The sequence below is a fragment of the Pseudopodoces humilis genome, chromosome 3 (genome assembly GCF_049639895.1).
Source record: "Pseudopodoces humilis isolate 2021_Gansu_Grassland_sample_001 chromosome 3, ASM4963989v1, whole genome shotgun sequence".
NCBI classification, from domain to species: Eukaryota; Metazoa; Chordata; class Aves; order Passeriformes; family Paridae; genus Pseudopodoces; species Pseudopodoces humilis.
The window spans coordinates 30,552,174-30,569,451 of record NC_142202.1 but is presented as its reverse complement, the minus strand read 5'-3'; the positions used below and the strand labels follow the sequence as shown (position 1 = coordinate 30,569,451).

The window sequence follows — 17,278 nt, the reverse complement described above, 5'->3', positions numbered from 1 at the left end:
GACAAGGAGACAATAACCTCATCTTCTCAGCTACAGAGCAAAGTGATGTGGCATGACATGTCCCTGTGTCAAATGCCTGTTCCCCAACCGTGGTTAGTGTCAGAATGGTTCATGGGGAGAAGCTTCTGAAGACTGGGATAGTGAAGGAACAGTGAACCCTCCTGCCGTCACTGCCAATGCTGGCAGTGAGTTGGAAGAAAAGTGCTTAAATTTAACAGTTCTGACTTGAAAATCTCCTTGCGAGCTCACTCTAGAGTACCATAGGCATGAATTTCAGAATTCAAAGTCCACTTAAAAGTAGGAAAGATTTCAGTGAAGATGATTAAAACCCAAAAGCATTAACTTTTTTACTGTACGTAGCCTTCTGGATGTACATAGCCTAGATGATTTTGGAGGTTTCCTGTATGAGAGAATGGCAAAAAAACCCACAAATCTTGTATGATTTGAGCTTTGGTGCTATGTTAATAAATCCTCAGCAAAATGCAGTAAATGAGCACATATTCGTTACCCTGTAAGAAAATAAGTAAAAGCTTTGAACTGGCATTAATTTTTGAGAACTGAGTAATCCTCCAGTAGACGGGGTTCCTTCACTTGTGGTTCAGGTGAGATACCAGCTCTGTAAGCAGTCCCTAACCATGTCTCTTGTCTCCCTCTGGCAGGTTATGTGTTCTGCATGTTGCACCGCCTGCCCGAACAGCACGACTGCACGTTCGACCACATGGGCCGCGGGCGCGAGGAGGCCATCATGAAAATGGTCAAACTGGATCGGAAAGTAGGGAGATCTTGCCAGCGCATTGGCGAAGGATGTTCCTGAGTGCAAGACTGCAACCAAATGCTGTTCTCTTAGTTCACTAATGTTAGCCTTATTTAGGACAAAGTCAGCCAGACACCTTGTACTAGGCAAGTTTCAGACTACAGCCAATCAGTTTCCTTTCTTTAGCCAACCGTCCTGGTACTGTAGTTTAGGGATTGATGGTTGAAATTGATCTCTGGCTGGTTACTAAGGTGCCTGCTAGCCACCGTATAAAAATAAAACATGAAGAAATACTATTTTTGAGTACGGCTAGTGGATTTAAACAAAGCAAGAAAAATCCAAAGGCTTCTGTTATCGCTGGAGTCACTCTAAAAGCCTTATGCTGGAAACATTCCAGCTGCAGAGTTAAAACAAATAGTTGTATAGAAGCTGGTGTAAAAGTTTGCTATGCACATGGCTTTTGGACAAACTGTTTAATGTGCAGCCTTTCACCTCTTCACTGCTACTGAATCCTGAGGAGGTGAAATACTACTTGGAGCAGCAACTGCAACTGCTTAAGTGCAGAAGACCTGACTGGTAACTTGTGCCTTCATCGCGTGTGGCTTTTGAGTTAGGCAGTGTCACCAGCATCAGGGATTCTGTTGGGGTAGGAACACCTTTCTGGTTCTTCCCAGGAAGCCAAAAAGAAAGGGGGACAGAGATTCTTATGAAAAATTTTTATATCTATCTTACTATAAAGAACCTATCAGAGTTTTTTGGGGTTTTTTTTTTGTTTTTTTTCCTTTCTTCTCTGTTAAATTATGATCTCTCTTTAAATCCAGCTCCGTCCCGGAGCAGTAAATGGTGCGACTTTTTACATGGCATCCACAGAGATTCTGCATCTTGTGTGAACAGATTCCACATACCTTGAGCAGTGCAGCCATTCCCACTGGCCAAAACCTGATTGGCTCTTGTTTGCCTTTTGCTAAGTGCAGGTATCTGATGATTGATCAAATAAGGCTAATCCACAGCACAGTAGCCATGGCTGGATTCTACAGACTGACTTTCTGTAGCTAGACTTACATACTGGGGAAAAAAGGACATTTTGTAGCAAACAGAATTCAGTAACAGTATTGGGGAACAACCTGTAAAACAAAACTTTTGTCAGAATGAGTTTGTGTTCCTCACGTTCAGAGTGTCAATGAGATAATCAAAGGGGCTCCACCAGCCCTCCTTCTATGCAGCTGAACGTGCCCACAAAAATCCCTGCCCGCAAAATGAATATAGCAAGTGAATGTGAAAAACATTATCTGGATAGAATGTTCTGGATCTGGTTAGAGCTATGGTTCTGTGTTACGGTGTGTCACACTGAGCTGAGCCGAACCGCACCAGCTTTGCCACTTCGGAAACATAAAAGCAAACATCATAACCAGGCTGTCTCTTGCTGCCCACGGGGCTTATGCAGGTAAAAATAATTTGTGCCAATGTCACCCAGCTTAATCCTGAATGAGTTTAACTTCTCATTTGATTAGTAAGTTATTAACAAGTGGGTAAATTTGTAAGAAAACCTGAGGGAAGGATCAACTTTGTCTCATCTTTAAATACTGGGCAGATCTGAAACACATGGGGAGAAGTAACCTGTCACTTGGAAAACCCCAGCTTGTATGAGTGATCCTCCATTCTATTTGTTACAGGTAATTAACTCCTTATAGGCCAAATTATACTATGACTTTGGTAGCCAATGTTAGGAACATTTAACAATGAGACAACTAATTAAAAAAAAAATTATATGTATATGTATATGTATATGTATATGTATATGTATATGTATATGTATATGTATATGTATATATGTATGTGTATATGTGTGTGTGTGTGTGTGTCTTTACACATACACAGCATCTGACTGTATTAGCATTAACCATGAAGCAAATCAGAAATGTCCTATCATTACAAATGCAAGCTGTCTGGAAGGCAAGCAGGTTTTTTTTTCCCTTGTTCTTATTCAAGACTATGAACCAGTAGCAAAAGCTTCTGTAATGGGCTGCGTTTTCAGGAAGTGGTCCTGGTGAGAGGGACTGTCCAAGGATATTATTTACATTTGCAGTAAGGAGTTTAAAAAATTCATGGATTTTGGCAGCTGCTGTGATACGCACTTTCTTTTCCCACAAAATCCTATCCTAGCATTTGATGGGCATTCTGATTGATACACAAGACTTTTCTGCATTAATACTGAAGATACTCTTTTGTTCCTCCTTAATATTCTCTTTAAGCTTGTTATAAGTGCACAGAGGGTTTCAAGGTTGCTCTTGAGAGGACACTACTTAAAAGTTCATGTGAATTATGGACAATGTTCACTTTAAATAGAAAGTTGGAGAGGGGGTTGTTCCTTTGCAGTACCTGTTCTGTGAAGTTTGTTAAACGTAAAGAAAGCTTAAGTTCTTGTATCTTAAAAGAAGATCTTATTTAGCCCTTTTGTGTTCTAGATTTACTTACACATGTAGCCTATAGCTCAGTTTTAGTTTAACATTGTGAAAATATTGAAAGACTCTTGTAACTTTATTCTTTTTCCTCATGCTAAAAAAAAAAAATTAAACCAATCAGATTAAAGTTTGAATTCCTTTCTGCCTATTTCAACACCTCTTTCTATTTTGCACCATTTCTACCGTAAATTCATGTAAGAAATACGAATGGGGAAAAGACCAAGCTGAATTGGTGAAAGGTAGACAGGATTTTCTGTAGGTTTGGAAGGGAAGGATAACATTTTTGCTGGGTTTGAAATGAGGCATTTGTTTTGTAAGCAAATTTACTGTAGCCAGTTTGGTCCGTTTAACTTTGAGGTTAGATACAGTAATCAAAGGAGTAAGTTGTGCATACTCTTTAAGTCAAATGCATACTGTACACTGTATCACTGGCATTAAAATGTCTTAAATGTTCTTTGACATTGACTTGTCAATGTTCAATGTCAATGTCAATGTCAAATGTTCATGACTTGACAGCTTCACCTAGAAGCTGTGTTCAAAAAATCAGAATGGGCCATATTCATAATGGATACAGAGGAATAACTATTGTTTCTTACTTGTTTAGATGCTAAAAACACAAGGCTAATTAAAATCTCCACAGTTTATTCTGTTAGAGGGAGAGAGAATATAAAACAATTAAAAAAAAATATGAAATTTGTTTGAAATTGAATTTGTGCCTGGTTCATGGGACACATACACCCATTTTTTCCCTCAAATTCTTATGGTACTTTCAATTACAAAACTGTATAATTCTTGCACAAGAATTATATTGTATTCTACTAAAAGTAAGTTGCATAAAACAGCTCTGCCTTTTCATCCAGTTTCAAACCTGTGACTTGGTGCAAACCAAGACTTCTAGGAAAAATAAGAATTGCCTGGCAATGTTGCTGTATACCTGGTCTGTTTCAAAGCAGGTCCATATTGAGAAACCACTCAGACTATTCAGCCTAGTCTTCACAGAAGTATGGTGAACGTCGTTTATTTCTATCTTTAGCAAACTTTTATAGGGTTTTAGAGGGTCCACGGGCTTAGCAAGTTACCATTGGCTAATGCACATTGGTTTACATTTTTTCTCCCGTACACAAGGATATTGTTTTGCTTCATTCTCTCTGCTTCAGGAGAGTTTCAAGAACATTAGACATTAATATCGTCGGTTATACCAAAGGCTGGTTTGTGCAGACAGGCTTTTACTAAAATACCATGCTCACCTTCTGTTAAAATATTCTCTACAGGTCTTTGTCTTGACTGAGTGGCAGCACATCTATAGTGCACAGGCAACACCCTGAAAAGAGTCTTGGTGCAATTCCAGCAATCCAGAAGTTATATTGGCTGCTTTTATCAACTCAATGGCAGGTGGTAAATACATTCAAAACTTGAATTTTGCACCACTTTTCCTATGAACAAATTGTAATCCCCTGGCCTAGTGAAAACAATGTCCTCTTTATATTTGGCTTTGTACTCACTATGGTGTGCAGTTCATTCTGTAATCAGCAGCTCCTTCTGTGATTCTGTGCTACATCTTAGATATAAATCTCTAGGGAATAAAAGCACTTTTTTTTTTTTTCAATCTTAAAATGATTATTTCAGTATAAAGACTAACCAGGGAGGAAAACCAATATTAACTGTGACATAAAAACACAGGTTTTATAACAGACTCCAAGAAATATGCCAGTGTAACATCTGACAGCACCTGTCCTCACAGCTGATGTGTAGACAGTTAAGTGCCCTGAGAAATTTTAGTAACATTCTCTTTGTATTGTAGTTACTGATACTGTCAGTCATCAGAGGAACAGCCAACAGAAGGTCTAAGCAAAGTGATCCCTTAATATAACAATGAGCTTGTAGCCAGTTCACGTTGGAAATAAATTCATATTCTCCTAGAAACTTTTATGCCTAGAAAACCAGTGGAAATATTTAAGACTGCATTTATGTCACGATCTGCAAGGTGCGATTCGTGATGTGTTTCTTTTAGTCAGTCTTAGACTACAAAAGATTATCAGCAAACCAAGGACTTAAACAGCAAAACACACTTTATTGAGTGCTCATCAGCACTAATATGCGATAGAGGGAAAAGAGGAGAAAGCAAAGCATAAGGAAAAGAGAGTAAGGGGATTGTAGCTACCAACGTCGAAGTCCACTCAGCCGTCCTATGACGCAGAGGCTTCTGTCTGTTGGGGAGATCTCAAAGGAAGGTAAGTTTGGGGTATAATTTTATAGTCTTTTGCAAAGCGAGGGGCGCAGGGCCAAAACCAGAGTAGATTGATGATCATTGTGATGAATTGCATTGCACGGGGAGCAGGTGTAGGGTACAGAGCGATCCATGTCTTGCAAATCTTTGCTCACCAGCAGGAACGAGGGCAAAGTGTTGTGGAAAACCCATTGCACAGGGTACCACGCACAAGCCTCTGCTCACCAGCAGGAATGAGGGCAGTGTACCGTGCAACCACCTGCAAATAATCACTTAGCAAACATCCACCTCAGCTAGGCCCAAACCCCCAAACCAAGTCCCTTGTGATATTCAGGGTCTCAGTCTCTGTCCTTGAGACGGTTGTGAGACAGATGAGGGAATCTTCGGACCGTCTCTTGCAACTTCTTAAAAGGAACTGTATTTATTGGCACCAGATCCATTACTCAAATACCTGATTAGAATTCTGCATAAAGAACAAAAGTAACACATGTGGTTCAACACAAAGGTTGTGGTGGTAGAAGCTGCTGTGTAAGGATGTAGTTTTTAGTATAACCAGTTCATAAGATTATGCTTAGTTAAGGCTGTGTCTGTACATACTTTACTACACAAAGGACCACAGTGAAAGAAAAGTGTGTAAGATTAAACTGCTGTAAAGTATTTGCAGTGCACATTTTACATGGTGAACTGGTGCAATAATGGGCTTTATTTCTTACTGTCAGCAGCTGTTCTGGGAGAACAAACTTCACTGCTGCTGAAGAGAACCACTCTTAAATAATGGTCCTGAAATACATCAGTGAGAAGGACTCTTCCTCTCACTGATGAAAATTAATTTCATTAATTTTTCCTTTTTGTTGAGGCACTCAGCATGTGCAGCTGGGCATTTGAAAGGAGTTCTGCTTGAATGTTCCTCTTTTTGGCTTTTCAGTATTCCCCACAAAAAAAAAAACAAAACATCAACTTCGTTGTTCTTGCAAGTCCCTGCACATTAGTTCAGGCAGATTAAAATACAGGTGTTGGTCTACAGAAATGATGACCTGCAGTATTTTACTGTAGTGACAAGCTATTTTTTTAGTTAACTGAAACAATGCAAACATGATTCACCTGTTCTAGATTTTCAGTTGTGAGGTTTTTCACAGTTCTTCAGTTCTATGATTCTGTTCACAAACACCTTCCCATAAACTCTGCAAGCGTGATCTTCCACTCTGAAGTTGAGTAAGGACAAAAGAAGGCGTGAAAACAGGAGGCAGAGGATGCAAAGTGACAAGTGCTTAGTGACCCACATCCACTTTTCTCTTCGAGTCAGACTGGATCATAGAATAGGAAAGAGGCCACACAGCACCAACTTTTTTGATTTGGTACTACAGAAAACCATTTTGTTTTATCTTTGTGACTACACGTGTGTAGATTTTGAGAGTCAGTTCTGCAACAGACATTATATGCAAAGAAATGAAATGGGACTGTCGTAATAAGAAAACATTTCTGATGGATTATTTAGTAATAATTACATATTTTGCTACTGGACCTTCCTAATTTGCAATATGCTGCTATTTTCTTTAGAAGAAAAACAAGCAGAACTTTATAAGACTGTAAATTATTTCAAATTCAATACATGCATCTGAAGCACTAGGAAGACATGACTGAAATTATATATAGTTTTTAAAGATGGTGATGATGACTGCATCCTCTAATAGAAGGGTTTTGTTCTTCACATTTCAAGTGGCAATGGCAATGGTTAAACCATAAGTAGAATGTTCCTTATTGTGCAAAGCCAACAACATGCAGTAGGATGCTGTGAGTTAATAACTTGTAGCATGATGCACTGACTGTGTAAGTAATGAGAATAAAATTATAGAGACCTACTCCTATCTATGGCTCTCCCTTAACACAAAAGGACAGTAACACCCACTGTTTCCTTACTGCTTAGTCCCCTTTATTCTTTTCTGAGTTGTAGGAGACACTACTTCCCTCTACCAGCATGCTTGAGGAGATTGGAAATCAAATTCTAACTAAAGGTTCTTTAGAAAAAAAAGTTGACATCTCTGAAGGCAAAGTATTTAAGTCATCCTCAATATCAGAGATGCAACTCCAGAAGGAGCTCTCCTTGGGGCTCTTGGAAGAAACACTGGAAAATTTTGGGGTGTCTTTATCTTTGTAGATTGTTTAGGATCTCTTTGAAGCAAAGAGCTAATCCTAAAAAAATCCTAAAAACCAAATAAAAGCACAGCATTGTATCTTTGAAAGAGGCTTGCATGACCAGCACTGCTGCTTTAAGCCAATGAACAGTGAAAGGTTCATTGTTGACTCCTGAAATGCTCAGTCTTATCTCTCCAATTTTCAAAGCACATAAATACAAGACTCTTGGAGGAGGGAGGAAAGAGTGTGAGCTAAAGCTAAGCTAAATTCATTCTTCATTCTAAAATAATTTGTCTTTTTCCCCCCACCTCCTCCTACAGTGTTTATACTACATTTGCTTTAGATTCCTGAAAGTTTCAGCTACAACAGTTTCTGGAGAAGCCATTTAACATGCTGCATTTAGCAGCAGCATTAGGAAGATTATGAACTCCAGTAGGGTAAAATGAAAATTGATCACTGTTGGCCAGCACAACTCTTGTCCACACTAGAGTGTTGAAAGGATGGCTACGTAGAAAAGTTTTAGACCATCCTCCTGTGCCAGCTTTGCATGAATCCATCTCATTTAGGTAGTCTATCATGCACAGCATCCAGAGGTGTGACCTTTGTTCTGTTTGCAAGCAAACTTTGCCCTTCATTACACACCACCCCAACATTTCTATAGATAGAAATGCTCACCAGGTAAGCAGCAGTTAGTTAGTTGCAAATTCTACAGCTATACATCTATTTTCAAGTCACTCTGTATACCCTTTGTCTTCTCCTTTTGACTGGTCTCAGGTCTTGTCAAAAATAATAGTTCCACATGTATTTCCTGTACATGGACCTACATACACTCAAATCTTCTGGGACATCAAATGGCTGTAGCAGAATGATGCTGCTGGAATAAGCCAGCTTTCACTTCCTACACACCCACATGTGTTTTATCAGTCCTTGTCTGGCTTATCTTCTGGTGAGATGTAGCTTGTCCCCATATCTCAACTTCCCTGTTTAATAGTAGCTGTAGTTAAATTATTGTCAACTACTCTAGACTTGGTCCTGGAACCACCATCATGTTCATTTGCAATTGCACTAAAAACACTCTCCTTGAGCAGGTGGGAGATTTGAGTGACTGCCAGCAATTCTGATCTTTCTGCATAGTGTGTGTCCTGCTGTCCCAGGGCACAGAGCTCGGAGGGATGATGGGAGTGTGCACGTGTGCAGGATCAGCAGGAAGATGCTGACTGTATTCCATCTGCCACCTTAACAGAAATACTTTGCCTCTGAAGCAGCAACTCCTGCTGAATTAGTGGGAGCAGGTAAATATGTGCTATTTGAAACTTACTATCCAATAAATACCTATTTATCAGCCTGTTTCAGCACCCCTGCTGGTCTTAATTTCTTTGCTGTGATTTCCATAAGCTTTTCTCCATCATCCCTTTTGCAAATTCTTCCTCATCAACTACAATGCCCACTCCTACATCAAATTGTCATGTTCAGAGACAGAGTCTGTGTGAAAACAGCAGGAGAGCTGATCACATATCTAAAGGTGCTGGGGCTTGTACTGCCACCTGTAAAGAAAACATTAATTTTTAACTATTAAGTGACTGCTGCTGTTTAGTATGTGACTGTTGCTCTATTAGGAACGGCGAGAACAACACAGACTCTCTAGGGAGTCAATCAGGAGAATGTCTCATAGTTTATTACTTCAGGTCTGTTTTATAGACTGGTACGTGGAAAGTACAGAAAGGAAACTCTTATTGGTTAGTAAACTACTACATTACCATCATTGGTCAGTGGGGCACACTACCCCCTGACTTTCTCCTGCAAAGAAAACAAGAGACAGACAACAATACCTGCAAGGCTGTTTTCTGTCTTTGAGGATTGTTTTGAATCCTCCCATGAATTTCCCAGGCCAGCTTCTCAGGCAAGACTGAGAAGCTATATGGCCTGCAGTTTCACAAGCTCTCTGTTACAGAGTTAGCATCCACAACTCACCTGTTTCGTTTAGAAAAAAATAAAAATGCACAGTGTTTGTGATCTCCTGCTGGGCCCTTGCAGGAAAGAGAACAAACACAGCACAAGAGGTTTTTTTTTACCAGAACTCTGAATGGATGCTGATTTAGAATGTTGGCTTATGTTTTTGGTGTTTAAGAATTGTTTTCTTTGTAAGGACTTGATGGTTGACTCTAATACAACTAGTTCAGTGAACTAACACACACACACTATATAAAACATCATTAGTTAGTCTGCTTGAAATTGACAGTCTAACTTGTCGACAGGTAAGAATGTTCACTCTCTGCTTGTAGAAGGACCATCTGAATGATGGTTGGTATCTTGATCATCATCTGAAGGTCGCCTGTTGGCTGCTTTCTGCCTTTGGTGTTGCAGATCAGGGCGAACGCACCTTGCAGGTATCCACCATACCCCAGCATCTGTGGAAATGCATGCATACCCACGACCCCAAGCGATGAGCTCACACGGGCCTTGCCACTTGTTAGTGGTTAAGTCTCTCACCCAAACTTTCGCTCGAGGCAGGTGCACCTCACCTGAGGACTGCAATGAAAGAAAATTATTCAAAATGACAGGGTTATCCGAATTCTTTTGCACTGTGAGATGGTTGATTGTATACAAAGCTTTCTCCAGCCGGCTGTGTGGAGTTTCTCCAATCATCCCAGTTTTTTGTTTTTCTAGAACACGTTTTAGGGTACCATGAGCGCATTCGACAATAGCCTGCCTAGTGGGAGAATGTGGGATACCGAATATGTGAAACTCCCCATAACTGTAAAAACTGCCATGTTTTCTGTGAGGCGTAGGCAGGACCATTGTCTGTTTTCACAGAAGAAGGTATGCCCAAGACTGCAAATGCAATTTTCCAATGGGCAATAACATCACGACCCTTTTCCCCGGTGTGAGCAGATGCCCACATAGCAGATGAGAAGGTGTCAACAGACATGCACATACTTAAGTCTGCCAAATTCAGCAATGTGAGTAACATCTGTCTGCCAAAGCTGCAGGGCTTTTAACCCTCTGGGGTTCACCCCTGCTGGCAGAGGTGCAGCAAGTCCATGACAGCGCAAGAACTGACAATGTCACGAGCTTCAGTTGGTGTTAAGTGAAACTGTTTTTGCAAAGTATGTGCACTTTGGTGGAAGAAATGATGCGATGCCTTAGCTTGTGCAATTTTGTCAGGCTGAGGTGCTACCCATGTAGGGTTAGCTAACCTATCAGCCCTGGCATTACCTTCTGCTATGAACCCTGGTAGATTGGTATGATTCTGAATATGCAGGATGTAATATGGGTGAACTTGAGCTTGGATTACACACCACAAAGACTTCAGCAGCCGAAATAGACGCTCATTATCAACTTCCTTCAGGAGCACACAATCTAAGCGCTTAGCGAGATCTGCTACATAAGTAGAATCAGTATCTAAATTCAGTGGTACCTGAGAAAACCGCTGGAATGCCATGGTTGCGGCCCTTAGTTCGACTAACTGGGTTGAGCCTGACTCATGGCCTTCCAGCACTTGCCATTCAGATTCATCCTTCCATGTAACAATGGCTTTCCCCGTTCTTCCTGAACCATCAGTGAAAATGGTGGGTCCTTGCACCGACACCCGACTACTCTTTTGCCGAAAGGACAATTCAGCTGACCCTGCTAATTGCAACAGTTTGTGGCTGGGCAGATGATAAGCAACCTGCCCTGAAAAGTTTTGCAGCGTACTCTGTAAAGAGGCACTGTTGGTCAGACTCCATTCAAATTCCTCCCACCGTATTGGGAGGACAATTTTTCCAGGGTCAGCTGCCATTAACTGCAAACACCGCTGACGGCATTTAAATATCAATTGAGCAACCAATTCAAATAATGTGGGGGCTGTCTTTTTCGGTTGATGGGGCAGAAAGATCCATTCTAAAATGTGCAAAGGATCAGACCATTGTTCACTCCATTGGCCAATGATACCTGTAGGATGAAACTCTGGACAAGTAATAAAAACGGTGATATCAATGGATGGATCCACACGGTAAACCTGCCGAGCAGAAACAGCCTGCTGAACATCCTCCAGCGCTTGCTGCGCTTCAGGAGTCAGCTCTCGAGGCGAATTCAGATCAGGGTCCCCCTTCAAAAGACTGAACAATGGGGACAACTGTGCTGTGGTCAGCCCTAAGTAAGGACGCAACCACGTGATGATACCCATCAATTTTTGGGCATCATTCAGAGTCTTGATAGAATCCATGAATTGCACCTCTTGATGGCAAATGGTTCCATCTAAGATTTTGACTCCTAGGTATTTCCAAGGAGGATGCTGCTGAACCTTTTCCGGAGCTACTTGCAGGCCATAAGAATGCAGAGCTCTGAACAGCAGGGGCTGTATCCTCAGCAGTTCATCCTGGGTGGATGCCGCCACCAGGATGTCATCCATGTAATGATAACAATAAGCTTCAGGGAATTGCTCACGGACCCCAGATAAGGCCTGAGCTACATACCACTGACAAATAGTCGGGCTGTTCTTGCAGCCCTGTGGCAAAACTTTCCATTGATACCTCTGCACGGGTTCAGCATTGTTGATCGTAGGCACTGTGAAAGCAGACTTGCATTTATCATCAGGTTGCAATGGGATTGTAAAAAAACAGTCCTTTAAATCAAGGATCAGGATTTTCCACCCCATGGGAAGCATGGTAGGTGATGGCATGCCAGGCTGCAATGCCCCCATGCTTTCCATGACTGCATTGATCTTGCGGAGATCCTGCAACAACCTCCACTTCCCAGATTTTTTCCTGACCACAAAAACGGGACTGTTCCAGGGACTAGTGGAAGGCTCAATGTGTCCCTGCTGTAACTGTTCTTGGACTAATTCACGAAGGGCAACCAATTTCTCTTTTGCCAGGGGCCACCGGTTTTCCCAGATGGGTGTGGTCACCAGCCACTGTAAAGGCAGCGTGGGAAGCTGTGTGCCCTTCGCCACAGTGGCCCCCATCAAAAATGTGTCCCAATCTGCACCCCCCATGCTGCCAAAACATCCCGCCCCCAGAGGTTAAGTGGAGCTGCAGTGACATAAGGCCAGACCGTAGCTGTTTGCCCTTCTGGGTTTTTGATCAGCACGGGCCGCTGGCTCACAAATGTCTGTGCGGTACCTCCCAGTCCCTCAATGGCCAAACCCATGGGAGTCAAGGGCCAGGACGGAGGCCACGCAGAGAAGGAGACGATCGTCACATCTGCCCCGGTGTCGATGAGACCTTGAAGCTGAATTTGCAGCGGGCTGGCAGTTGGCAGACTCAGGGTACACGTCATTTGAGGCTGCTGAGTGGAGATACAGGCAGACCAAAGGATTTGGGGCAGTCCAGTAGATCCAAAGCCACCTTCCCCACGAGTCCGGTCAACAGTCCTAGGAACACAGGACTTAAAAGGCACAAGTTGAGCAATGCGAGTTTTTTCAGGGATGGTAACAGGGGGAAGGAGTAGAAACCAGGGCACAAATCTGTCCCATAAGGTCAGCATCAATGACTCCTGGGTGTACAAAAATGCCCTGTAGGGTTGCACTAGATCTTCCCACAAGCAGTGCACTCAAGCCTTGACCCAGAGGACAAAAAGCATCCAGGGGAACCTTATATACATGACCGGAATCTAATGTAACTGTTGTTGCGGTATATACATCCACTCCTTCAGCCCCCTGGGTGCTGCCTCTAAGCTGGCTGAGTAGGCCTGTGGGGGGGCTGTGCCCTGGGAACTCACTTGTGTCAGAGCGCAGTTCCCCCGTACGCTCTTGTACGCGTTTCCCGAATCCACCAAAAGCTGACCATTGGCATGATATCTAGATCTACATTGATCAGCAAAATGACCTGGCTTGTGACATCTAGCACACAAGAACTTTCCCTTTCCTTTTTTATTCTGCTGCACCTGCTTAGCCTTGCCCTGAGCATCCTTTTGCTTCTGGGAACTACTCTGGCAGCCTGGTTGTTTTGATGCTAGAGCAGCTGCCAGAGCAGACATTTTGTGCCCCACAGAGCCCACTTTGGCACAGGCTTGGACCATCTCTGGTATCGAGTGGTCTCCTGGAAGAGCCTCTATGATCTTCCTACAGTCTTCATTAGCATTATCTCTTGCTAGTTGTTTATACAAGAGCTGTCTCGGGTTATCATCTTCAACCTGTTTCTTCAAGGCTGCTGCAATTTTTTCAACAAATGGCAAGAAGGGTTCCTTTAAACCTTGAGTGATTGTCACATATCGTGCCCTGGGAGCAGCTGTTTCTATAGTCTTCAGCAATACTCCAATACCAATTTTTTGCCCTTGCTCAAGGACTCTAGGGTCCCAACGGGACGAGATCAGGATTGGAAAACTCGCCCACACCCGTAAGGGCCTCTGTTCTGACCCCATGTCTGGGATCGTGTGCAGGCAGACGCGTATTCCCGTCTGCAGCCTTCTGAGCCATCTGTCTCCAATTATCTTCAAAAACTTTAAATTGCACAGGCTGGAACAAGACTTGAGCCAGGTGCCTAATATCAAATGGAGCAAGCAGATTAGTGTCTATCACCCTAATGATCTGCATAACCTCGGGAGATCCAAGCCCGTACTGTGCTGCCTTACTCTGTATATCCTGTACCACCTTCCATGCCATCACATCATGCCTGTCAGCCTGTCCCATATTCGGGGCAGCCTTAAACACAGGGAAGGCTCAGGCCGCCCCTTGGGTTGCCCCTTCGACTTCCCGTTCCAGCCGGACCCAGTCATCAGAAGCCGAAGCGGCTTCCGGTCCCCCCTGCTCCAGCACCCACCGTGTTAAAAATTCCGGTCCCGGGTGTTCCCAGCCTCTCGAGCAACTCCCAATCTCCCATTTCCAAAGCTCGCTGTTTCACCACGTCCCAAAAACGTGCCCGACGCTTCGGATACGCGGTCACCGGATGGGGTGGGGACGGCCCAAGATGGTCCCAGGGCAGGCTGGCAGCTGGGTCATTCCAGGCACCAGAAGAGGCGGGCGGGCCGGCTGCTTCAGGCAATGTAAATTGTCGCTCGGAAACCAAAGCGGGTACGGCGGCAGAACAGCTGCAGCGGATCCGGGGGAGGGGCGGCGCCGGCACAGGCATGGGCCCCATGGAGAACCCCCCGCTGCCGCTGTGGCAGAACAGCTACAGCTGGCCCGGGAAGGGGGCGGCGCCGGCACAGGCAAGGACTCCATGGAGGGCAGCGGTGGGGGCGGGAGAACCCCCCGCTGCCACTGGCGGCGGTGCTCGCGGCGTCGGTCCTGGAGAGGGAGATTTCTGGTTCGCAGGCTGCTTCCGCCCGCAGCTAAAGTCCTCCAAGGACCCGGGCTGAGCCGCGGGAGCGCTACGCTGCTCATCCACGGTCCCATCCCCCAGTCTCTCATCTTGTACAAAGGAGGCACTCCTTGCATCTAAGTCTTCCATCCCGGCCTCGCCGTCCTCAGACTGGCACCGTTCCAGTGCTTTAAAAAGCACCCCCCAGGTGGCTGCCAGACTGCACACACTGGTATCCCCTTCAGTTAATTCAGCCCATAAACGGTCCCCCACCGACAGCCAAACCTCGAGATCAAAGGCATTATCGACAGTCACAGCAAAACCTTGCGCTTTTACCCACTGGAACAAAGCGCGCATAGCATCTTCAGAAATACTGAGTCCCATGCACGGCAAGGCATCCTGCCATGCAAGGTAGACAAGCTGTTCATTAGCTGAATTGCAGTTCCTCATTATGAGAACTGTTTATCTTGATGGCTTTGCGAATGCAGTGATGCAGACACTATCGGCTTAAACCCGGGATTTTGAGCTCTGCTTCGCCAAGATAAGCCGTTCCAAGCCCACTCACTGGCAGGGCTCCACTATCCTGTTGGTTTAAAAACCAGCTCTCTCTAGGAAAGCCCGGGAGAATCTCACTTACCCCTCTGGGGGGAAGTGGCTGGCTCGTTGCCCGCTGTCTGCACACCCTCAGGGGTCCCTAGATGCACATCACGTCGGCGGTCACCAGATATCGCTCTATTAGGAACGGCAAGAAGAACGACACAGACTCTCTAGGGAGTCAATCAGGAGAATGTCTCATAGTTTATTACTTCAGGTCTGTTTTATAGACTGGTACGTGGAAAGTACAGAAAGGAAACTCTTATTGGTTAGTAAACTACTACATTACCATCATTGGTCAGTGGGGCACACTACCCCCTGACTTTCTCCTGCAAAGAAAACAAGACAGACAACAACACCTGCAAGGCTGTTTTCTGTCTTTGAGGATTGTTTTGAATCCTCCCATGAATTTCCCAGGCCAGCTTCTCAGGCAAGACTGAGAAGCTATATGGCCTGCAGTTTCACAAGCTCTCTGTTAGAGTTAGCATCCACATGTGACACTCCTACAGCTGTTTCAATACACTATAGCAAAGAACATTAAGGCTGTGTTCTATTTCCAATTTAATCCCCTTCTTCCTTGCTCTTAACTCTGGACTTTATCCATCTGAGGAGCCTTAGTCTAGCTTGATACTGCAACCACTGGAGATAGGCAGGCAGCACCTCTGCAAGTACCAAATACCCATCCAGACCAAGAATAAAAAACTGTCTCTTTGTTCTGCTTTAGTTCTTTCTTTCTCTTGTTAACCCAAAATTGTTATTCTGTGGATAAAATATAAAGCTATTACTCATTTGCCAAGTAAATGCTAAAGGTTTAACAATCACAGTGATTAAGATTTTTAGCATGTGGTTGATACTGTGGGTTTGGTTTCTTTACATCAAGCTTCACAAAGATAATGCTCAAGTGTTAACTACTGAAACAGACAGATCTGACTGACAGAGAAATCATGGGTCAGGCAGACCCAAGTGAAATCTTAACATGAATCAGAAGCAGTTCCTTGCCTTTGCTGTTCTCTCTGTGGAGAATAAAGGTAAAGCCAACTCTCCTGCCTGTGCTAGTTGTCCCCTGGCTCAGCAGCTGGAGGAGTGCTTTGTGCTGATCACAGGCCCTGAAAGGTCTCAGGAGTCACAGAACAGTCATCCAGGAGTCCCTGAAGGCAATCAAGTTGTACATTGTACCTCCTGTTTCTAAACATGTTCTGCAAAAAAAATACAGTGCTGACCTGTGATTGAATCATGCATCCCAGGGTGGTTTTCTCTTAGCAGCCTTTGGCTGGTAGAAGTAAGGTGGGTAAGGAACTTCAACAAGCTTGTGGAACTTAAATCATTCCACAGGAACTGAAACAAATGTTAGGCCTTATGCAGTCTGCATACATCCAGCAAGGCAGAAAGATTAATGCTTTTATTTCACACCAGTCCTGATTCAGTCACTTAACATCACAGGTCAGTTTCCCTCAACCAACATTCAGCATCTTTCTAGAGTAAAGGTAAGGAGGATCAATCATTTTGAGAGCAATTAAACTTATCAGAGTTAAATATATACTATAAGGATTACACAGTTTTGTGTAAAGTGTACTAAAACAGAATTCTAACACTGCAATGCATTTCAAAAACACTACGTTTCTGATTTCTCAGAAAGCTCCATGGGAGCCAAGACTTGGGAATTAACATCAGAAAAAAACAAATGGCAATAGGCCTCCCGCACCATATAATTCTTAACAGTAGGACAGTCTGGCCCTTGTTTGTTCTTACTGTTTATGGATTTCTTGGTGTAATTTTCTGTTTGAGAGAGATTAATGGTGAACTACAATTTGTGGATACTGTGTAATTACATTGCTAAATAACTGCTACTCCAAAGTGAGTGAGAAGAAAGAAAGCATTGAATCTT

General features: G+C 43.5%; 2 protein-coding genes across 3 annotated transcripts in view; one reads left to right on the top strand and one right to left on the bottom strand.

The window, feature by feature from the left end:
- Positions 1-3,350, top strand: part of ZFAND3 (zinc finger AN1-type containing 3) — a 161,512-nt gene extending 158,162 nt beyond the window's left edge. For both annotated transcript variants that reach the window (XM_088053245.1, XM_088053246.1), the window contains exon 7: positions 660-3,350. In XM_088053245.1, the coding sequence (XP_087909371.1) occupies positions 660-814 (155 nt within the window). In that variant the 3' untranslated portion in view covers positions 815-3,350. The remainder of the gene's footprint in view (positions 1-659) is intronic.
- A 9,580-nt stretch (positions 3,351-12,930) lies between these two features.
- LOC148184621 (endogenous retrovirus group K member 9 Gag polyprotein-like) lies at positions 12,931-14,329 on the bottom strand. The gene is given in 2 exon segments (XM_088053819.1): positions 12,931-13,865; positions 13,867-14,329. Coding segments are annotated over 2 exon segments (1,017 nt in total). The 5' UTR covers positions 14,190-14,329; the 3' UTR covers positions 12,931-13,171.
- Between the last annotated feature and the right edge of the window lie 2,949 nt (positions 14,330-17,278).